Source organism: Gymnoscopelus braueri (genome assembly GCF_963280865.1).
Source record: "Gymnoscopelus braueri genome assembly, chromosome: 4".
Classification (NCBI taxonomy): domain Eukaryota; kingdom Metazoa; phylum Chordata; class Actinopteri; order Myctophiformes; family Myctophidae; genus Gymnoscopelus; species Gymnoscopelus braueri.
Genome location: NC_137605.1, coordinates 40336545 through 40356429, shown reverse-complemented (window position 1 = coordinate 40356429; position 19885 = coordinate 40336545). Strand labels below are relative to the sequence as shown.

The window sequence follows — 19885 nt, the reverse complement described above, 5'->3', positions numbered from 1 at the left end:
CAATGACAATATATACAGCTCTGGAAAATTAAGAGACTACTCCAAATCTTTCTCAAGTCATCATCATATCCATGGCAACCATTTCATTCCAGCGTGTCGAATTCCAACACAAACACACCTCATACTACTTAATGAGTAACTGATTAAGTAATCAACTGAACCAAACCTTATGTAATAAAGAAAAGTATAATAAAACACTTGTGGTCATCACCAATGGTGTTTGGGTCGCTACACCACAGCGTTCCACTGGAAATGTTTCCAAGTACCCAAATGGCTACTTAGTACTTTGCATAACAGGTTTACACCATAGTTAAAAGGTTTACACGGAAACATGTGACGTCATTAAAATGCTGTTCCCCTGAAAAAAAATAAGTCACCATTACACCACTGGTCATCACTAATCCTCTTGCAATAGCAGTTGGAAGGCAAACAATCCTAGTAATACTTTTAGTTGAAGAAATCAGGGTTGAACTCTTGGATTAATAATTTTTTTTTACCAATTATCGTTTTATGAAAGAAAACTGATAATTTCCAGCCATCCAGGTGAATCATAAAACACTTGATTCTGTGTAAAATATATAGTATTTAATACAATATTCAAATTTTACACAGAATCAAACGTTTTATAGTCATGATTCACCAGGCCAGAATAAATAAATATATTCCAAAATCTCATGGGGAAAAAAAATGTATGGGTCTTCTATCTGTGGCACCACAAAATGGCCACCACTGCTATGCCCTATATGGTATGACAAAAGCAAATAGCAAAAACAAAGCTCTGTGATATTAAAATGTCATTATTTATCATAAAGCACATACCCGTGTTAGAAATTATGGAATGGACACATTAGCGTAGTCTATTCAGTTGGTTTTATTTTTTAAAGGTCAGATATTGATCAGACTGATATTGATTAAATTAGAAACATCACACTCATCAGCAACAAACAGGTAGTTGAGACGGTTTTGAGACAGTTTTTCCTCTATTCTTTAAGCAGCAGTGAGGGGGGGGGCACACACCAAAAAAATAGCTTCTCCTGCAATAAAAATAGACATGCAAATGCAATCCATCACTTGGGCTTGTTATTTAGACAAGACAAACAGGATATTCACAGTAGCACACAAGTATGGAAATATATGCTCTTGAACTTTACAGGTACAGTAACATCAAGGTCAAAACTAGGGTCCTGAAACCAAGGTTAACCCCCACAGCTACGAAAGGAGGAGGAAACTCTGAGAGTCTGAGGTGCCCTAGGATGCCATTGCCATTCTAAGACTTAGGATAACTGAATAACGAATAAGTGCCGAACGCTGTGAACTATTATTACATGTCCATTCTACTTAAAGTTGGCAGCAAAATCCTCGCCATTCTTGATAGAGCCCTTAAGCTCGCCAATAGCGTCGGCCACCAGCTTCTCCTCGAAGGCGGTCAGCTTCCCTAGGCCCAGGTTCTTCTCGATGCCGTTCTTCCCCAGGAGGAGAGGTGTCGAGAAGTACTTGCATTCGGTCTCCTCTGACCTGACATACGCGCACTCCACCACTCCCTCTTTGCCGTTCATGGCGTCCAGGACGGAGAAGGTGAAGCGGGCACCTGCATAGGCCATGGAGAGGGTGGCAGAGCCGGCTCCAGCCTTGGCCTTCACCACCTCAGTGCCAGCCTCCTGGATCCTCGCGGTCAGGGCGGCCAGCTGGTCAGCAGGGAACTCTACCTTGGGTGTGGACTGTGAGATGAGGGGAATGATGGTCTTTCCTGCGTGGCCACCAACGACAGGCACATTGACCCGTGCGGGGTCGAGGCCCTTGAGCTCTGCCACAAACGCGTTCGCCCTGACAATGTCGAGGGTCGTCACGCCGAACACCTTGTTGGGGTTGTAGACGCCGTGCTTCTTCAGCATCTCGGACACGATGGGGACGGTGGAGTTGACGGGGTTGGCGATGATGCAGATCATGGCCTCGGGGCAGTAGCGGGCGCAGGCGTCGGCCAGGGTGGCCACGATGGTGGCGTTGGTGTTGAAGAGGTCGTCGCGGGTCATGCCGGGCTTCCTCGGCACGCCGGCGGGGATCACCACCACCTCGCAGCCCTGAAGGGCAGCGCCGAGCTGGTCGGGCCCCATGTGGCCGGTGACTTGGGCCCGGGTCTCGATGTGGCTGAGGTCGGCCGCCACGCCGGGCGTGTGGGCGATGTCGAACAGCGAGAGGTGGCTGACCAGCGGGCTGTTCTTCAGCAGCAGAGACAGCGGCTGGCCGATGCCCCCTGATGCCCCCAGTACCGCCACTTTGGCCTGGCTCTGGGACGACGTGGAGAGGCTGCGGGCAACGGTCACGCACATGGCGGGTCTCACGGCTCGGGAGAACATTCTTGAAGCTTTGGTTTGCAGTTACTTTAGTGTTAAAATGGTTGAATTCAACGTCCCCGTCGATGTGACTCCAGTGTCCTCTAACCACGATAAAACCGGAAGACCAGGCTAGCTTAGCAGCTGAGGGAAATGGCAAAGGTATAAGAAGGCGTCATCAGCCTGCGTCATAACGTGCAGTCAGTGTTGCCAGGTTGTGTGAGAGAAACAAGCAATCGGGTCTATGAAAACAAGCCTGTATACAGTACTTTGGCTTTTTGAAAATAGCCGATCCACAAGCATAGATCTGCTATTTTGTGTTGTTAAAATTGAAACATTTTAACAACACAAGTCTTGTATGGGGGTCCCTACAATATATGTTGTGCCAGCTGGCACAACATATTTTCAGATGGGGGGGTCCTTGGATTGTAATTACATAATTACATATTAATTTTACATAATATTTAAGAGCCACTGGTTTAAAACAACATTAGGAAGCAAGCCCAAAATAAGCAACTACACACTTTAGAAACAAGCCCAAAAAAACGCAACACTACCAAGCGACTTTACAGAAAAACAAGCCCAAAGTCGCTTATAATAAGCAGACCTGGCAACGACACTGATAACGTTACGCGCGTCATTGCGTACACTTACGTAGTTTCGCCCCCGCCCACTTCCGACGGGTCGACTCCTTCAGCACGAACATAGCCGACATACAAGCTCACAGCGCGTCACGTCCGCGACGCGCTGTGAGCTTGTAGATCGGCTATTGTTGCCGCGCGCGACACCGTCGTACGGCGAGCCTAATATAAATCGGGGCTGTTCGTCTCGGATTCTGTTTTTTTCGGAGGAAAACAAAAGCCTCAGTTAGCAAAGCATTTCGACAACAGTCTCCCCTCTAAAACAACCGCTGGAAACAGCAGTGGCACGAACTGATACTATATATACAACAAGAAGACAACAACATCCAGTGACACGGCAGGTAATGTGATTGTATCTATATATATGTGTGTGGTAATTATGTGTTTATATGTTCGATACGTAATAGGCAGGCAGGCTAGCTGTTTGTATCGCCCCAGCTGTGCTAACACTTAGGCTAACCAGTTAGCACTGTCAGTTGAACTCCGTCTATTTGCTGGAATGGAGTTTTTTTTCTCCAATGCTAATCATAACAACAGCTCATTGTTTTTTATCAAGTCATTATAAATCTGTCCATTCGATCGTTGCTGTCTTTGGGTTTTTGTAACAAAAGAAAACGTCACGCATATTTACATTTTTCCCAAACTAGCTTGCTAACTAACTTATCAGTTCACTTTTAACTGACGTTTTGTCCACAATATAAACTAAGACAAAGGATTGTCACTGCCTGGCTGTCATGAGCTGTTTGTGTTGGTTTACAAGTGTCAAGACAAAAAAACAACTGATTTAACAGTTCCCTGTAACCAACAGAACAGTCGTTTCCCCGGTAATCCAACACAACAATGTCATTGTTTGTATTCTTATATCAGACAGCCAGTAACGTGTGACCCCGTAGGGAATGTTATCAAACCTGGCAACTCTCTACTGTTTATGATTAAAATATTCGCAATGAAGAGGCCCCAAAATAACAGACATGCATTTCAAGTTCTAGCTGTCTTTGTGTTGGATGTAACGTAACTTGATCGTGTTGTTGACACTGTCTTTTCTTTCCATTTGTCAGTGGCTGGTTTGAAGAACAGCGCTCCTAATGATACACCGACATTAACGGTTCTCGTAGTAAGTATCTAGTAATGATTGATTGATTGAATACTTAATTAGCAGTTTGCAACAAAAAAAAAACACATGCAAGTGCAGTTCAATGCAAGATCAGCTAAGAGGATTTTAAACCCAAGAAAGCCTATGGCTTGTTTCCATTGGGGTCCTTTGTACTCAATTCACAGAGTAGTGTTTTTATTCTCCCATTATTGTAAGAAAATAAACATGATCGAGTGTAGAATAATGTATTATAGCGAGCTAGCAAACAAGAATTGTTGCTGTAGGTACTTGGTAACTGCCAGCAACTCAGATGCTATATATACTCTAGAGATGGCATATATATCTGCCATCTAGAGTTGCAATACCAACCCATAACAGCCCATTCATGCAAACAGAAAAGTCCTATCTGATTGTATTAAACGATGTTAAACTCACCAAGATTGTACGGAAAGCTTGGATTATCCTCTTTGTATGTGTCAAGTCTTTGTTTCATAAAAGTCCACCGTTATCATGTTATGAGCAAAATGTTTGTCAATAAATTCCGTCCTGGTGATTATTTTTCTAATTCTGCAAGTTTGTAAGTGCTCGTTGGTCCTGCATACCACCTGTTTCTAAATTGCACATAATTCAGGAGGCAGCAGGCCGTTGTGCTTCCAAACTGGCTCTGACACATAGGAAAATAATCACCTGCACGGAATATATTGACAGAAAGTAGCTACTAGCTCATAACATGTCTACGGTGGATTTTTATGAAACAAAAAAAATGACTTTTCTGTTTGGATGAATGGGCTGTCAAGGGTTGGTATTGCAACCCCCCCCCCCCCCCCCCCCCCCCCTTCCCTCTCTGCCGTCAGGGATGTCCATATAGGCATGTGACATCATTCACAACAGAAACCATATTCCTACTACCTACCATTTCTAATGCTCTTTCAATGTTCCCTATTCCACAGTACTTTCCCAGGATGGCTAGCTGTAGCGAGGTAGACCACTCTGTTGGCTCGCTCCCATCCAGCAAGAAGGGTACCGACGGCGGTGGGGGAAGTGGTAACAGTGCAGAATCATCGTGTTCTGGCTCCAGCGGCTCTTCTCCGGCTCTGCCCGTACCAGAGTGTGCCATCTGTCTGCAGAGCTGCGTCCACCCGGTGCAGCTGCCCTGCCGCCATGTCTTCTGCTTCCTGTGTGTTAAGGGAGCGTCCTGGCAGAGCAAGCGATGTGCCCTCTGCAGACAGGAAGTGCCTGAGGATTTCCTGGAGAGACCGACGCTGCTCTCCCCGGAGGACCTGAAGGCATCGGCTGGACGGCCGTCGGCGGGGGATCACGCCTGGTACTATGAAGGGCGTAACGGTTGGTGGCAGTATGACGAGCGGACCAGCCGCGAGCTGGAGGACGCTTTCTCCAAGGGCAAGAAGACGGCCGAGATGCTCATTGCTGGCTTCTTGTACGTGGCCGACTTGGAGAACATGGTGCAATATCGGCGCAACGAGCACGGTCGTAGGCGCAAGATGAAGAGAGACATTGTGGACATCCCCAAGAAGGGGGTGGCGGGACTGCGTTTGGACACTGAGGCTGGGGCTGTTGGGGCAACGGGTCGAGAAAACTCTGCAGATGGTGCTGATACCATAGCAGGGGCACAGCAGCAGGTCACGATCCCCCCGGCTCCCACCAGACCCCCCACCTCTCTTGGGGGCCAACCTGGCGGCAGCAGCCCCTCTCTGGATGACACTCTCTCCCAGTTGCAAATCAGTCCCAGGCCCATACCTGCCCAGGAGGAAGAGGAGGAAGCCTCTCCCTCTAGGTCCTCTGACCCTCATACATCTGTGGAAGAGTCTGGCTCTGGCGATTGGAGCGATGATGAAGAAGAGGATGACGACGACGAAGATGAGGAAGAGGGTGGAGACGACGAGCGTGTGGAGCCCTATGAGATGAGGCCAAGGAGGCAAAGACTGAATCCAGAAGACAGAGTCCCCCCTGGGGCAGAGTCTTCTGACCCTTCCTCATCTTCCAGGGGCACTGGAAGGTCCAGAATGCCTGATGGCCAATGTACAGTGACTGAAGTGTGAAGTCCTCAACCTCATTAAATGGCTATGTTCCATTCCATTAATTTATTCCTTCTCATATGCCCTTGTTCACTTCACTGTCACAGATCTGATGTTGGTGGAGAACTTGATATCGCTGGGGGAAAACAAGCTTTTATCATTTGTGCTTATTTTTGCAGTAAAATTAAATCTTCAGCGTGTTCATACCCATTTCAGAAACAGAGGGCATCCACGTTCTTGTGAGCTTGTAGATCGACTATTATGGGGTCATCGGAGCAGGGAATGGCACGCCTATGTAACTTAGGTAATGACTTGCGTAATTACTTAATGATGATGATGCCTTTTATACCGTTGCCATTTGCTAAGATAGCAGCCTGGTCTTCCAGTATGCTTGTGGTTAAAGGACACTGGGTTCACATCGACGGGGACATTCAAATTTACATTTAAGATTAAAGTACAACAACTAAACTTACAAGAATGTTCCCCTGAGCAGCAGTGAGACCCGCGATGTGTGTCGCCCCGGAGCCTGTCCACGCCGCAGAACCACACAAAAGTGGCGGGGGACATTGAATTCACGTTGAAGATTCAAGTAAATTTCATTCATGCCCATTGTCTTTCTATTAATAATCACGATTCCCAGGGATGGTTTCATAGTCCCAGTCCAAATCTGTGACATCAAGTTGTGAAACAAGGCACACAAGAGGGAGTTATTGTAATGGGGCTCAGACAGCCACGGACATTTAACATGAATATCTACAGCTTAGACACACGCAGGCTTTCCAAAGCTTGGCTTTTTAAGACCCTTAAAATCCCCTATAGTAATTCCTTGCTTCAGATTTATCTAATGATGAAAACATACTTTCAATTTACGGTTACTGTTTAAAATTTAAATCTTTAGTACAGTGGCAGTTTGTTTCCTCCATCTGAAATCAAAGCTGGTCTTAAATTAATAATTTGTTGATTCAGGGCTGTAACCCCATGAGCGATGTAAATATTGCAAGCTCAGACTCAATATTTCACAATGCAGACCTTAAAGAGAAATCAGCAAAACCATCTGGCTGCTTGAGATTTGGTTCCGTTTTCGACTTTACATCAATTAACCTGCAACATTTTCAAGTGTCTTACATAGAATCTATTAAGAAACATGTTGCAAATAATTGCTCATTAACGAAAGCAGATCCCATTTATTTCAATCTCTGCTCTGACATAACGGGAAGATAATTGGCCATTTTTTATATGAATCATCTTGGTGTTAATCTTCTGTGTCGGTTTCCAGTATTCTTTCTAGCCCTGACTAACGTGTTCTAATTGGTGTGTTGAAAAACATGGTCTTTGAGTGTTCATTATTACCCATGTTGAAAGGCTAGTCTGTTTGTTAATGTGCATGTGTTTGAAGACAGTTTGTTTTTAACACTACTGGGTGGGGAGGAGGATGTTGCATTGATTTTAGGATTTAGTTTGAATAAATGTTTGTTTTTGCCTTTCTTCTGGTTGGAAATCTTCTCTTGTTTTGTCTCATTCCTAAGGCAGTAAGAGAACAAGAGCAAGCCATCACTATTGGCCGTCTCCCGAAATGTTAAGTTTTAAATATATTTCTTTGTGGGGGAGGGGGTGTTTCTCTCCCTTATTTTCTTTTTTTTAAACATTTCTTACATGCATACATTACCATTTCCTCCAGTGTCTCAGTTTTAGACTTCTCATTCTGAAAAATAAAGTAAACGTAACTTTCTGTAACAGTCTTTGCTTGATTTCACCGTTTGTAATTTAAGAATAAATTGTCATTTCATCAACCTTAAAGGATGAGATTTTGTGCTGTTTTCCAGTTGAATCTAAGGTTTCCCCCCCATTGTATTGCACAATAGAACTCAGTTTATAGTGAAACTGTTACTTGACATTGTTGGAAGTGTCAGCCTTAACGGAATGGTACATGTCATGGTGGAAAACCACACAAACAAACATATCACTTTATCTTGAAATTATTTGTGGTTTGGAAGCACATTGTGAATTGTCCCTCATACACAGTAACATCTTGTCCGAGTGGAATACAAACCAGTCTTTGCCAGCCATAGTTCCAAGATTTCTGATTGGATTTGGACATTTACAGTCGATCCAAGTATCTGAATATCTTTCAAGATATATTTTACGGCTGTACATGAGGTTCCACACAATAGCCTACAGCAAATGTTATGTTTTTTTTAAATCTCTCAAACACACTTTTATTTACATACCCAAATCAAAACTGTCACACATTTTGCATATTAAATTCCTTCGAGCGGGACAAAGCAACATTTGAACTACATTTCCACAAAAAAAGGCAATTATTAGCATTGTCCATTACATGCTGAATCCACAGGAACTCATATGCAAAGCTCCCAAACATCTCAGACCTCCAGAAGTAAATAATGGAATTTATAGAACTGAAAACATCCGTCTACTTAATAGTCTATAACTACTTAGCCTAATGTCAAGTTGTCAACTGATGTACTATGATGACTCATGGCCTTTACATAAAACGGTCCACTTAAACAAGTTAGTGGTAAGAGTAAGAACATGACTCCCGATTTCACCTCACCTGTGCTGTGGTTGTTTGGTATTATTCTGTCCACAGTGGCACCACAGGCTTGTGCCTGGTCAGGAAATAAATGACCTTTGTAAAAGGAACAGGAGACGAGCCCCGTCATCCTCCAGGGAATTGTCTGCCCAACAGTTCTGTTTGTGCTTGCATCATTTGTTCAGTAATATATTTGTATAGAAAGCCGAAAGCAGCCCTGATATGTGCAAGTGAAAAACACGTCGGTTTACATTTAAGTTACAAATCAGTTCTAAATGTTTCGAAATATTTGGAATGCAGGATTTTATGAGATTAACTTTGACTCTCACGTTAACACTAAAGGGGGAGGTAGAATGAAAGCTTGATATTCCTCATCAGTATCTGATTCTGAGGGCATCTACTTTAATGTGCTATTGTTAGGCTCAGGATAGCATGATCTGTTCTAATCATTAACAATCTCATCGTCAGGAGGAATACAGAAAATCATCTCTGGAATGTAGCATGGTTTTGGTTCGCCATTTTAATCAATTTCTAAAATACAGGGCGCTGCAAGTTTCTTTTCCACAAACATTATGCAATTACACAGTACATCAACCATAATGTTTTTATTACAAATATCAATCACACTCACTCCAAGGATACCCCTTCATTATGTACAGTCAACACATTTTAAGATGTGCACAATTCAACATTAACCATTCAGTGAATGGGCCTTGGGTGACTGTCACAGTAAGTACACAATTTGGTGGTGAAAATGTCAGATGACCGTCATCTCTCAAGAGACATTTGACATTTAAAACCAAATTCCTCAATTTCTTCATCTGTATACAGAGCAGCAATGAAGGAAGACTGACATATTTCAGGTCAGATGATACTGATAATCTGAATTTGGCCTGTCCAATATATCAGAATTGGACTGAAAACAAAACAGCATGGTTGTTTTGCTTACTCATAACAGGCGATGCACAAAAAAAGGCACAGTATCAGTGTTTACAATGTGTCAGCTGTGGTGTCTGCTGTTGTGACGATTAACCACTTAAACACAAAGAATGTCTAAATGATTTAAAAAAATAGCAGTTCTGGGTGGCGCAGTGGTAAAGTACCTGCCCACCACTGCAGAGCCTGGGGGTTCGAATCCACCACGGGGAATCCGGCTTTGTCGTGCATCTACACAAACACAATTGTCGCATGTTTGGGAGGGTGATATTAGTCAATACATGTAGGCCAACTCCTACGGGCTGGGGCACCTGGCAGCAGGGAGTGGGACGAAGGCTCTACGTTCTCCTTCTGGCAGGCGAGCCAGTAAGATACAGCAGTGACAAAAACACAGAAATGTGTGTGGGGAGGAATCACTTGGCATAACGACTAAATTGTGGAGAAAAAACTGTGCGTTAACTTATATATTTCTATTTTTAAAAGATTTTTATTTTTTTATTTCATTTAGCCTATAATGACAATAATTGACTATGACTATAAATTATGACCTATAATGTTAAAGTGGTTAACGGAATGATTAACCAATGTCATGGTGGAAAACCACACAAACAAACATAGCACTTTATCTTACAATTAATAGTGGTTTGGAAGTCATTTTATGACTTGCCCCTCGTAACATCTAACATCTTCTTCTAACAGAGTGGAATACAAATTGGTCCGTACCAGCCATAGCTCTGAAAGATCTGATTGGATTTCGATGAAAATTTGTTTACAGTTGACCTAGTATGGAATATTTTTCCATTTGTATTAATTTCCACAAATGCCTACTCAAATCAATGTAGAGGAATAGACATTACATCTTCTACATATTGGACAAATACTGGATCGTTACCCACCTGGGGAACAGCAGCACTTTTGGCAAAGGCTTTGCCTGCTTATGCACAGGCCAGGGTAGGAATATCTCAGAGTGCCAGGCTAGTTTTAATTTGACCAAAGAGTTCCAATGATATGCTATCTGTATATACTATCTGAAAGTGTGCTTGGAAACTCTGCATCAACAGCTTTCTCACAACTTCATCTTGAAAATGTGGCTAGAACAGCAAGTTTGTCCTGAATATTGAATAGTAACTCTGCAATAAATCCTGTAGTGTCATCTGTCAATCATCTGTCACTCCACTGCCACTGCAAAACCTTTCCACATTTAAATCGAGGCCATAATTTTTTGAGAATATGGTGAAGTTTATTGCAGGAACATTATGTAATGTCTGAGACTTTAAAGAGCAAGATGGTTTTCAGAGGTTTCCCATAAGTTTCAGATCTGTGTGATATACTCACAATACGCATTCTGACAATTGCTGCATTTCCCAGAAGCATCAAAACCAGACACCTCTGTTCAGCAGGTACAGTCAACTGTCAACTTTGCACTAAATTACTGTTGAGGAAACTGGGTGGACCTCACTTGTGTTTGGACTTGCCAGCCAAGGCCTGCAGGTTTGCCGGTGCACCCCACACTGTCCCGAATACATCCTTTTCGGTCCTCAGGGCCTCTGACAGCGAGAGTTCTCTCCCTGACAACACTACCCTCTTCATAGCCTGGATTACAGGGGCTGGGCCTTTTGTATAGCGACTCAGCCAGTTTTCTGCCTGTTCCACAAGACTCACGGAGCCGTTTTCACCTTCCTTTGCTTGGGAGACTTCCAGGATTCCATCTGCCAATCCAATCTGCACGCCCAGCTCGGGGTCCACTTTCAGAGCTCCGCACAGGAGCTTCAGGGCATTCCGGCTGTCCACGATGTGGACCAAGCGGGCCGCACCACCCCACCCCGGGACCAGGCCCATGTGTTTGTGTACGAACTGGATCACACTGCCTCTAGCCATCAACCTACAAGTGGAGGTGGGAGTCAGATACTAGAACTTAAGAACAAGAATAAGTACAGAAACGAGGGTGTGTGTGTGTGTGTGTGTGTGTGTGTGTGTGTGTGTGTGTGTGTGTGTGTGTGTGTGTGTGTGTGTGTGTGTGTGTGTGTGTGTGTGTGTGTGTGTGTGTGTGTGTGTGTGTGTGTGTGTGTGTGTGTGTGAGTGCGAGCGTGCGTGCGTGCGTGCGTGCGCGTGCATGCACAAGTCTTTTCTCATTGTGTACCTGAAGTCACAGGCGGTGGTGAGTTCTGAACCTCCTCCCAGTGCTCTCCCCTCCACCAGTGCAACAGAGATCAGAGGCAACCTGCACTGGGAAAACAACAGCAGTGTTACACTGTATACAATTTGCTTTAGAAACATAGGACACACATATCACTGCGCCATAATTGTTTTGTAAAGCTATGTAAGCGTTGTGTTTTAATAATGCATTTATGTATTAACATGTATTGACTGAATGGTACAGGTAAACTTGGTAACATTTTCATGACTTGAGAAAAAATAACTTAAAATAGTCAACATTCACAGTATGTATGATATATGGCCTAAGCTGAAACAGTTTAAGCTACATTCCATATTTTTGCTACACTCTTTATTTGATTATAACTTGCCATATGTCATAGAGACAGAAGCCCTTACCTCAACAGTCTGGTCAGAGTATTTTGCATGAACATACACATCTTCATCCCATCCTACAAGCACAAATACATAAATCACAAAATCAAAGTCATCGAAAGGTACAGTACAGAAATCCAAACCACCTGTGCATAGAATGGAAAAGAGACAGCTGAGAGAGAGAGAGCAAAGGAGAGAAACATACGGTCCAGGGTGAGACAGAGCTTGTCAGAGACAGGCAGGGCGTGGCAGAGAGACAAAATATGTATGTTTCTAACCTGTGAGTTAGATATTGCTCTCACAGCATTGAGGTCTGAACCAGAACAGAAGGTCCCAGCCGCTCCCTGGACAATGAGTCCTTTGCCCTCTGTCCAAGTCTCCAGTTGGCTCACCCTCTCCTCCAGGTCCACCATCATACTACCTGGAAGGGAATAAACAACATGTATGCAGTTAAGTGTTTAGTCCTTCATTTGCTAAAGTGAGTCATACTAAACTAAATTGCACTGGAATTACTTTGAAGTTGTCTAAATTTGCATAAGAGAAGGTCTAAAAGTGATGAGTCGTGTTAGCCTCGGTCCAGCTAGCTTGTATCACATCATGTTAAGTCACACACCTTGAAATGCTAGTTAAGAGTAGCATATCGTCACTGTCAGGCAGGAACCTTGTATCTCCATATTTCAACTTTTTTTTGTAAATGAACGGCCTTCCTCATCATACTACACAACTACAGTGTGACACAAAAGTAGCAAAAATAACAGATCTACAAGCTCACAACGTGTCGCGGTGCAAGGCGTTGTGAGCTTGTAGATCTGCTGTTTTTGCTATTTTTGAATTTGAATCGTGAAAAATAACAGTTTTGGACATATGAGGTTTTCACCCGACAGCAACGATATACAATATTAATGCAAAACTAAACATGTATTGTACCAGAGAGACTAGTAGACTAGTTTAAGAGCTTTACTAAAGTAAAGCTCTTAAACTACAAACAAAACAAAACAAAACTAGGCAGTATAGAGGAATAAGACATTTTACAATTTTAAATTATATGAATGCAGTTTGAAAACATAGTAGTTCTACTGTTTATCTGGAACTTTAACATCTTAACCACTAGCCTAAAAAGACAATTCCCCCTTGACCGGGGGAGATATTAGGATTTTGGTCATCAGGCAGCGGCTCTGAGCCACTCTGTTACATTTACAGTACATCAACACTTCAAAATGATTGACACACAAAGCAGCTTTGATCCCTGGATAGCAAATCCCCTGGACGCACATCAAGAATGTCACATTGTACCAATATAACATCTGTGTAAGATCTAACATCCATAACTCCACCGATACATCCACAGTATAACACTGTCACTGCAGAATTCGTACCAGACAAGGCATTCATGCGAGCGGGGTTGTTGATGGTCAGCACCGCAATGCCAGACTCCTGTTTGACCAGGTCAATGGAACCTCCAGGAAAAGCCTGCAGCTTCTCTCTGACCTCATCCTGGTTGAAACCATGGCTGCTGGAGTAAACCCAACCACTGCTCCGTCTCTGAAATGGCCTGAGAGGAATAGAGATAGTTAGAACATGACACCCTATTCCTCCTGCATCATGCATAGGAGATCCCTTAACCCCTGTGCCTTGGCTCTCTGAATTTGCAGAGGTTGCTGTTACAGAAGGAACAGGATCTGATTGCCAACCCCAGTATTAAATACATACTTGACGATGCTCAGCTGTAAAATGTTTAGAGCTAAGAGAGCAGGTGGTGTAGAATTCATGAACAGAAAGAAAAAAGGAGTATAAATGTTTCGTAAGGGACATAAGTGCTGCAATCATATGACTACAGACAGGCCAAACGGGCCTTATACCTAAATAAATCAGTTTGTTATAGTGGTATCATGTCCCCTGGAGAAATACAGTCTACTTAGTGCAATAGTTACTTTCCATAATGGTGTATTGTGATCTGGGGGAGGTCACGGGCAAAAGGTTTAATAAGTTAAATATTAATTACAATATAAAACATTTCAAAAAGTTGATGACCATGACCTTCCCCGGATCATAACACACTACACTACTATGGAAAGTTTCAGCACAATGGAAACAAGTCCCCAGGGACTTTTTTTGTGTTATCCTTTTAGCCTTAATGTCTGACGGTACCACGTGCTGTTCACATTTCAGAATAATAAAGTATTAAATCAATCAATCAAAAACCTGGGTTGTGGGCGAGTGTAAAAGACAAACATACTGACAACTTCAACTTTACAATATAGATTTAACAAGCTGCTTGTATAACAATAAAACAAATATTGTATTATAATATATATTTTTTGGTGAATTAACCACTTAAAACCCTATACTGTATATTTCATTGACCGGGGTCCTCCCAGGGGTCTATACGTAGTCCTATCCTTTTTTCTGTCTACACCAAATACAGTATCGTTACCATAAATAGCCGATCTAACAGCGAGTCTCAAGGCAACAGCGTTTGTGAGCTTGTAGATTGGCTATTCTTGCAGAATGTTCGCCTGTTATGACCTTAGAGTTGGGATCCTTTGGGATTTTAACAATTACTGTTCCTTAACGATTCCCTCTTAACGGTCCGATTCCTTAACGGTTAATTCCCTTTAACAATTCCTATAGGGGGTTCCAAATGGTCCCTTACAGGTCTGTAACTCTGAGAGTGTACATTACGGGTCCATCTGGTTCCATTTGTACACTCTCAGAGTTATGATGGTCCTTGATATTAAAAAGTTTGAGGACTTGAGGATTGTAGTTGTATAGCAGACGTGAAGTCCATATACCAGCTCTGACAGTGGGATAAAACTGATTCCGGGAAACGGTTCCAAATGTGAGGGAACCGATTATGGTTTCTCAATATTGGATCCGGTTCCTGCGGTTCCGGGATCCCAACCCTATATGACATGCCCATAGGGACGCTAGGGTTCATGTGGTTAAAGGATCCTATAGAGGAGAAGTTCCTACCTACTCCAGGACCCCCTGCTGCTGACACTTCTCTTGAGGAGTCTGCTCACTGCACACAGAACCATCCTTCTGCGCTTGGAGATGGAGAGGAGAACACCAAATTAATCGACTTTCTAGCAAGGAAGGTTATCATAAACACAGGGCAACAAATAATTATAGACGCTGGAAATTCAACTAATGTGATAGTACCTATACGTATGTTATAATTTCATACATTTGAAAACTTGTACAACAGGACATTCTGCATAATGAGTACATTCTACTTTTGGTACTTAAAGTACATTTTGATACCTACTTTTGTACTTTTACTCAAGTAAATGTTGAATTCCGGACTTTTACATGTAACAGAGTATTTCTACATTGCAGTATTGATACTTTTACTTAAGTAAAAAATATGAATACTTTTTCCACCACTGCATTTAAGAATTGCTGGTGAACCCAGTCCAGTGTTCAGTATCATTCTAACGAGTTCCACGCTGCAACACAGTCATTTAGAAGTTTTTACTACTTGAAGAACTGCTTCCACTTCACCATCTACACCTGATAATCCAAGCTTTATACAGCTGCAATGTTTCTTATTGAGTTTAACGTCAATACAATCAGATAGGACTTTTCTGTTTGGATGAATGGGCTGTCAAGGGTTGGTATTGCTACTCTAGATGCCAGATATTAAAAATAGGATCTAAGAGCTTGCAGCTCTATAATCCGTGAACCCAGTCCAGTGTTTAGTATCATTCTAACGGGTTCCAAGCTGCATCACATTCCTTTATCAGTTTTTGCTACTTCAAGAACTGCTTACTTCACCATCTTACACCTGATCTATCATTCATTGTCATGTGGAAAATGTCAGTATTTGGTGTGCCTTTAGTTAACGGACAACGAGGCTTACATCTGGAGCACATTATCAACGTAATGATGCAACATCACACACAACATAATGAAATATGAACTGCTAACCTTGGTTGCTGTGAAAGTCTAGCTGTGTTTCAATGAAACCTGTCCCCCCGGAAACATGAACTAGTAGTCGGAAAGCTTCCAATCCAGGGCCTACTGTTGCAATGTGATGCATTTCGCCACTGGGGGGCAGAATGACACCCTTGCAGCAAGCATGGGCTTTGTCTGTGTATTTATTTCTGCTCGTCCACACCAGTCCACACCAAATGGAAGTGTGGGTAAAAAGTCATGTCCATTGATTTCACAATGAAGATTTGGCTATTGGGTTGTGCATGCATCTTTCATAAAAACCCCATTAGCCTCTCAGTGTACAGTGATTTGTGAGTTAATAAATCATAGGTCTAGGACTAGCCTATATACCACAAAGAATGATCTGGTCTTTGTCTGACTCAACATTTTGTAAACACAGCCTGCTGAGGAAGACTTTGAGCATGGCATGTCCTTATTCAGTATGAAGGAGAGATGGCTTTGAAATGCAGCTGTTGGCACAGGGAAATGGCAGTCGTACTATTATGTCACATCTTTTGGTCTATTGGCAAATATTTTTTTCAGTATTGTGCTGTGTGTTTGTGAAACTATAAAGACCACAATTTCCTTTTGGGATGATTAAATTGCGCTGTGCTTTGTCATGCAGGGCTGCCTTGTCACAGACAACAGATAGATGTGCAGGATAGCCTACTGGCTAAGTAAAGATTCTTGCATAGATATGTTTATGTTTATGTTTATTAATCCCCATTAGAGTCACATGAATGAGCCTCTAGTCTTCCTGGGGTCCTGAACAAAGCAAATACAATACAAAAGTACAACTAAAAATAAAAATAATAGTAAAATAAAAAATACAAATAAACAATACAAATAAAAATGAATACAAAAAGTCAAATTAACATTTTAAAATCAAATCCAACAATCCAGTCAAATTAAACAAATAACAGTTACATACTTGACAAGTTACTTGCAAGGTATCTCTTAATTTGTTTTTTGAATGTAATTTTGTTATGGATTGTACAAGATGTTTTTGGGCAGAGCATTCCAGAGTTCTATTGACCTGTATGTACCAGTGAGTTTTAGAAAATTCGTTTTAGGAGTTTTTGTTCTTAAAGGTAGGGTAAGTGATTTTCTTTGGTTAAAATAAGTGTTAAATAGCTCTATATTCTGATAGTACTCATTGCTATAGAGTGTTTGTTCAGTAAAAGGAGTCTCCTTGTCTCCAGCTCTTTATAAAACAGAAAACGCATTTTCGTTTCAGTTTCAGTTTCGTTTCCAATTTTATCCAATCAGGATAGAGAACTCTATCAGGATATAGATTAAACAAGTGAAATTGGAAGTGATGACACTAAGAAATAAGCATGCAAAATTGGAACTGGAACACTATTAAAATGAAGCTTAAAAATTGGTACTTTCTCCTGATTGGCTGAGATTTTGACACCTACCGGAAAATGTATTTTCTGTTTATTAAAGAGCTGGAGAGACGGGGAGACTCCTGTTACTGAACAAACACTCTATAGCAATGATTACTATCAGAATATAGTGCTTTAACCTTTTAACAAAAAACTTTTTGTTTTAACCAAAAAATATCACTTACCCTACCTTTAAATTACCAGAAGCTGCTCCCCTATGGTGTTGTACCCATGTTCTGAAGTCATGTGTAACTGTTTAGCCAAGCTAGGCGGCTTATTGGTGCTAATAATGTTCCGCAGTAGCATTAGAAGACTCACCGATAATTTCTGTTCAACCATTAGCCATGCCAGATGTTCATGCATATAGCTTATACTTGTCCTGTATGAACATCCTAGTGCCAGACGAGCCGCTTTATTCTGAGCAACCTGTAATTTTTTCAAATCAGTTTTTGTAGCTGACGACCAGATTACAGGGCAATATTCTAAATTGGACAGAACTAAAGAATGAATAACTGATTTCATTATAGAGGGAGTGATGAAACCAGAACACTTCCTAGTCATCCCTATTCCTCTTCCCATTTTGATGACAATATTGTTTATATGTTTAGACCAAGATAAAGAGCTGTCAATAGTTATTCCCAGAAGTTTTATTGTATTCACTTGTTAAATTTGTGTGGTACCAATTGACAGTTTTAACAGAGGATTCTTGCCCAACATGTGTCTTGATCCAAGCACAATGGCCTTTGTCTTAGAAATATTTAACACCAACTTGTTGCATTCAATCCATTTATAGATGTCTATTAAGGCACTTCTTAAAGAGTCAGTTACAGCTTGCTCAGATGTTGCGGCACTGTATAATGTTGTGTCATCAGCATACATAATAGTTTTAACATTCTTTACACACAACGGTAAATCATTAGTGAAAATGGAGTATAACCAAGGCCCTAGGCAGATAGTGCATTCATACAACAAAAACTAGTCTGAAGAGTCATATCGTAAATGGTGCCTTTATATAGCACCTTTATCCAAAGCACTTTACAATGTGCATTAGGATACGTTCACCCATTCACACACCGACGGCACAGGAAACCATGCAAGGCACCAACCTATTCATTGGACGCAATTAGAGGTTCTTGCTCAAGGACACTTCGGGCCCTATCTTGCACGCCGCCTTACCCCTTATGCCTAAACTTTTTAGACATTTTTTGTATTTTGGAGAAGAAAGAAATGTGTGAAAATAGCTGATCTATATCAACACGTTGTGAGCTTGTAGATCGCTATTTGAACTATTAAAAAAAAATATATATATATAGTAAACAATGCCTAAAAGGTTTAGGCACAAGGCGGCTCGCAAGACAGGGCCCTTCGACACTAACCCACTGGCAGCCGGGGATCAAACTGGGAACCTTCCGCTTCTCAAGCAGCCCCTATACCTCCTGAGCCACTGCCGCTACATGTGTTTCCTACCTGATGTTCCCAGGTGCTCTCTAAGACCTGTCACTCAGAAATACTGTAGTGTCCCAGGCTGTTAGTGGCTGAGGAAAAGAATCCCATCATGCCCTGGGATGCATCTGCGTGTGTGCATTATTGTTCCATTATTGTGTTATTGTTCACCATGGGAATGTGTTGGGGAGGGTATGTGTGGTTGTGATTAATGTCATTGTTTTGTGTTCAGTTTATTTCAGCTGTTTATTTTATGTGTGTGTTTGGAGGAAACACCCTGAGTCATAGGGTTAGTTGCAATTACATTGGTATCAGAAGTGGTATGATCTTGCTGGAAGAGATTTAAAAAAAAACTGCAGCTTCTCCAGGGTAAGATGTGAAAGCCATGGTTGGTCTCCCTTCAAGCCTGTCCACTTGATGGAGCGGAGAAAAGGAGAGCATAAGAGCCAATGCCGCCGAGCTGAATGAACGGATACAACGCAGCTATCCCGCCTTCCCACGTCATGTCCAGAAGGAGTTGGCCCTGCAGGCCTTCATGCATGGACTCCGGCCCAACCGCCTTTGGAGCGTGTTCGTCAGCCCACGGACACTGCTGCAATTCCCTAACCCTGATGCCCCTGAGTATGCAGCCATGCCTGTTTCCTCCTCTCTGGGAACACCATCTGGGTCAGCTAGGCCCAGCTGAAGTACAATATCCAAGTGCCAGGCCAAATGGCCAATATTGACACGGGAGCTTCACTTCCCATGGTCCGCCTTGTGGTCCAGCACTGCGGTCATCCACAATAATGCAGATTAGATAGATTAGATAGAAGACTGCACCACACGTTCTGGCTGGCCAACATCCAGGATGCCTGCTTCATTGGGCTGGATCTGCTTGAGTGATGGGTAGTGGTGGTAGACATTCCTAGAGCCTTTCATAGACACAGTGACTATATACGCCTTAAATGTTGTCACAACCAGAGAGTTTATCAGGTTAGCATGGGTCTGTTGGGACACAGCCGT

At 42.4% G+C, this 19885-nt stretch overlaps 3 protein-coding genes across 3 annotated transcripts; 1 reads left to right on the top strand and 2 right to left on the bottom strand.

Annotated features, from left to right (window-relative positions):
- Positions 1–852: 852 nt before the first annotated feature.
- LOC308083169 (malate dehydrogenase, mitochondrial-like) lies at positions 853–2497 on the bottom strand. Its single transcript, XM_080425345.1, has one exon. The coding sequence runs from the start codon at positions 2352–2354 to the stop codon at positions 1335–1337; it is 1020 nt and encodes a 339-aa protein (XP_080281471.1). The 5' UTR covers positions 2355–2497; the 3' UTR covers positions 853–1334.
- A 663-nt stretch (positions 2498–3160) lies between these two features.
- rnf146 (ring finger protein 146) lies at positions 3161–7834 on the top strand. The gene is made up of 3 exons (XM_080426647.1): positions 3161–3312; positions 4030–4085; positions 5015–7834. Exon 3 carries the CDS (start codon positions 5027–5029, stop codon positions 6122–6124), a length of 1098 nt encoding a protein of 365 aa, XP_080282773.1. The 5' UTR covers positions 3161–3312; positions 4030–4085; positions 5015–5026; the 3' UTR covers positions 6125–7834.
- Positions 7835–9282: 1448 nt separating this feature from the next.
- echdc1 (enoyl CoA hydratase domain containing 1) lies at positions 9283–15162 on the bottom strand. The gene is made up of 6 exons (XM_080426041.1): positions 15090–15162; positions 13493–13668; positions 12395–12537; positions 12141–12193; positions 11728–11808; positions 9283–11469 (listed from the first exon to the last, which is right to left on the bottom strand). The coding sequence occupies exons 1-6, from the start codon at positions 15152–15154 to the stop codon at positions 11043–11045; spliced, it is 945 nt and encodes a 314-aa protein (XP_080282167.1). The 5' UTR covers positions 15155–15162; the 3' UTR covers positions 9283–11042.
- Between the last annotated feature and the right edge of the window lie 4723 nt (positions 15163–19885).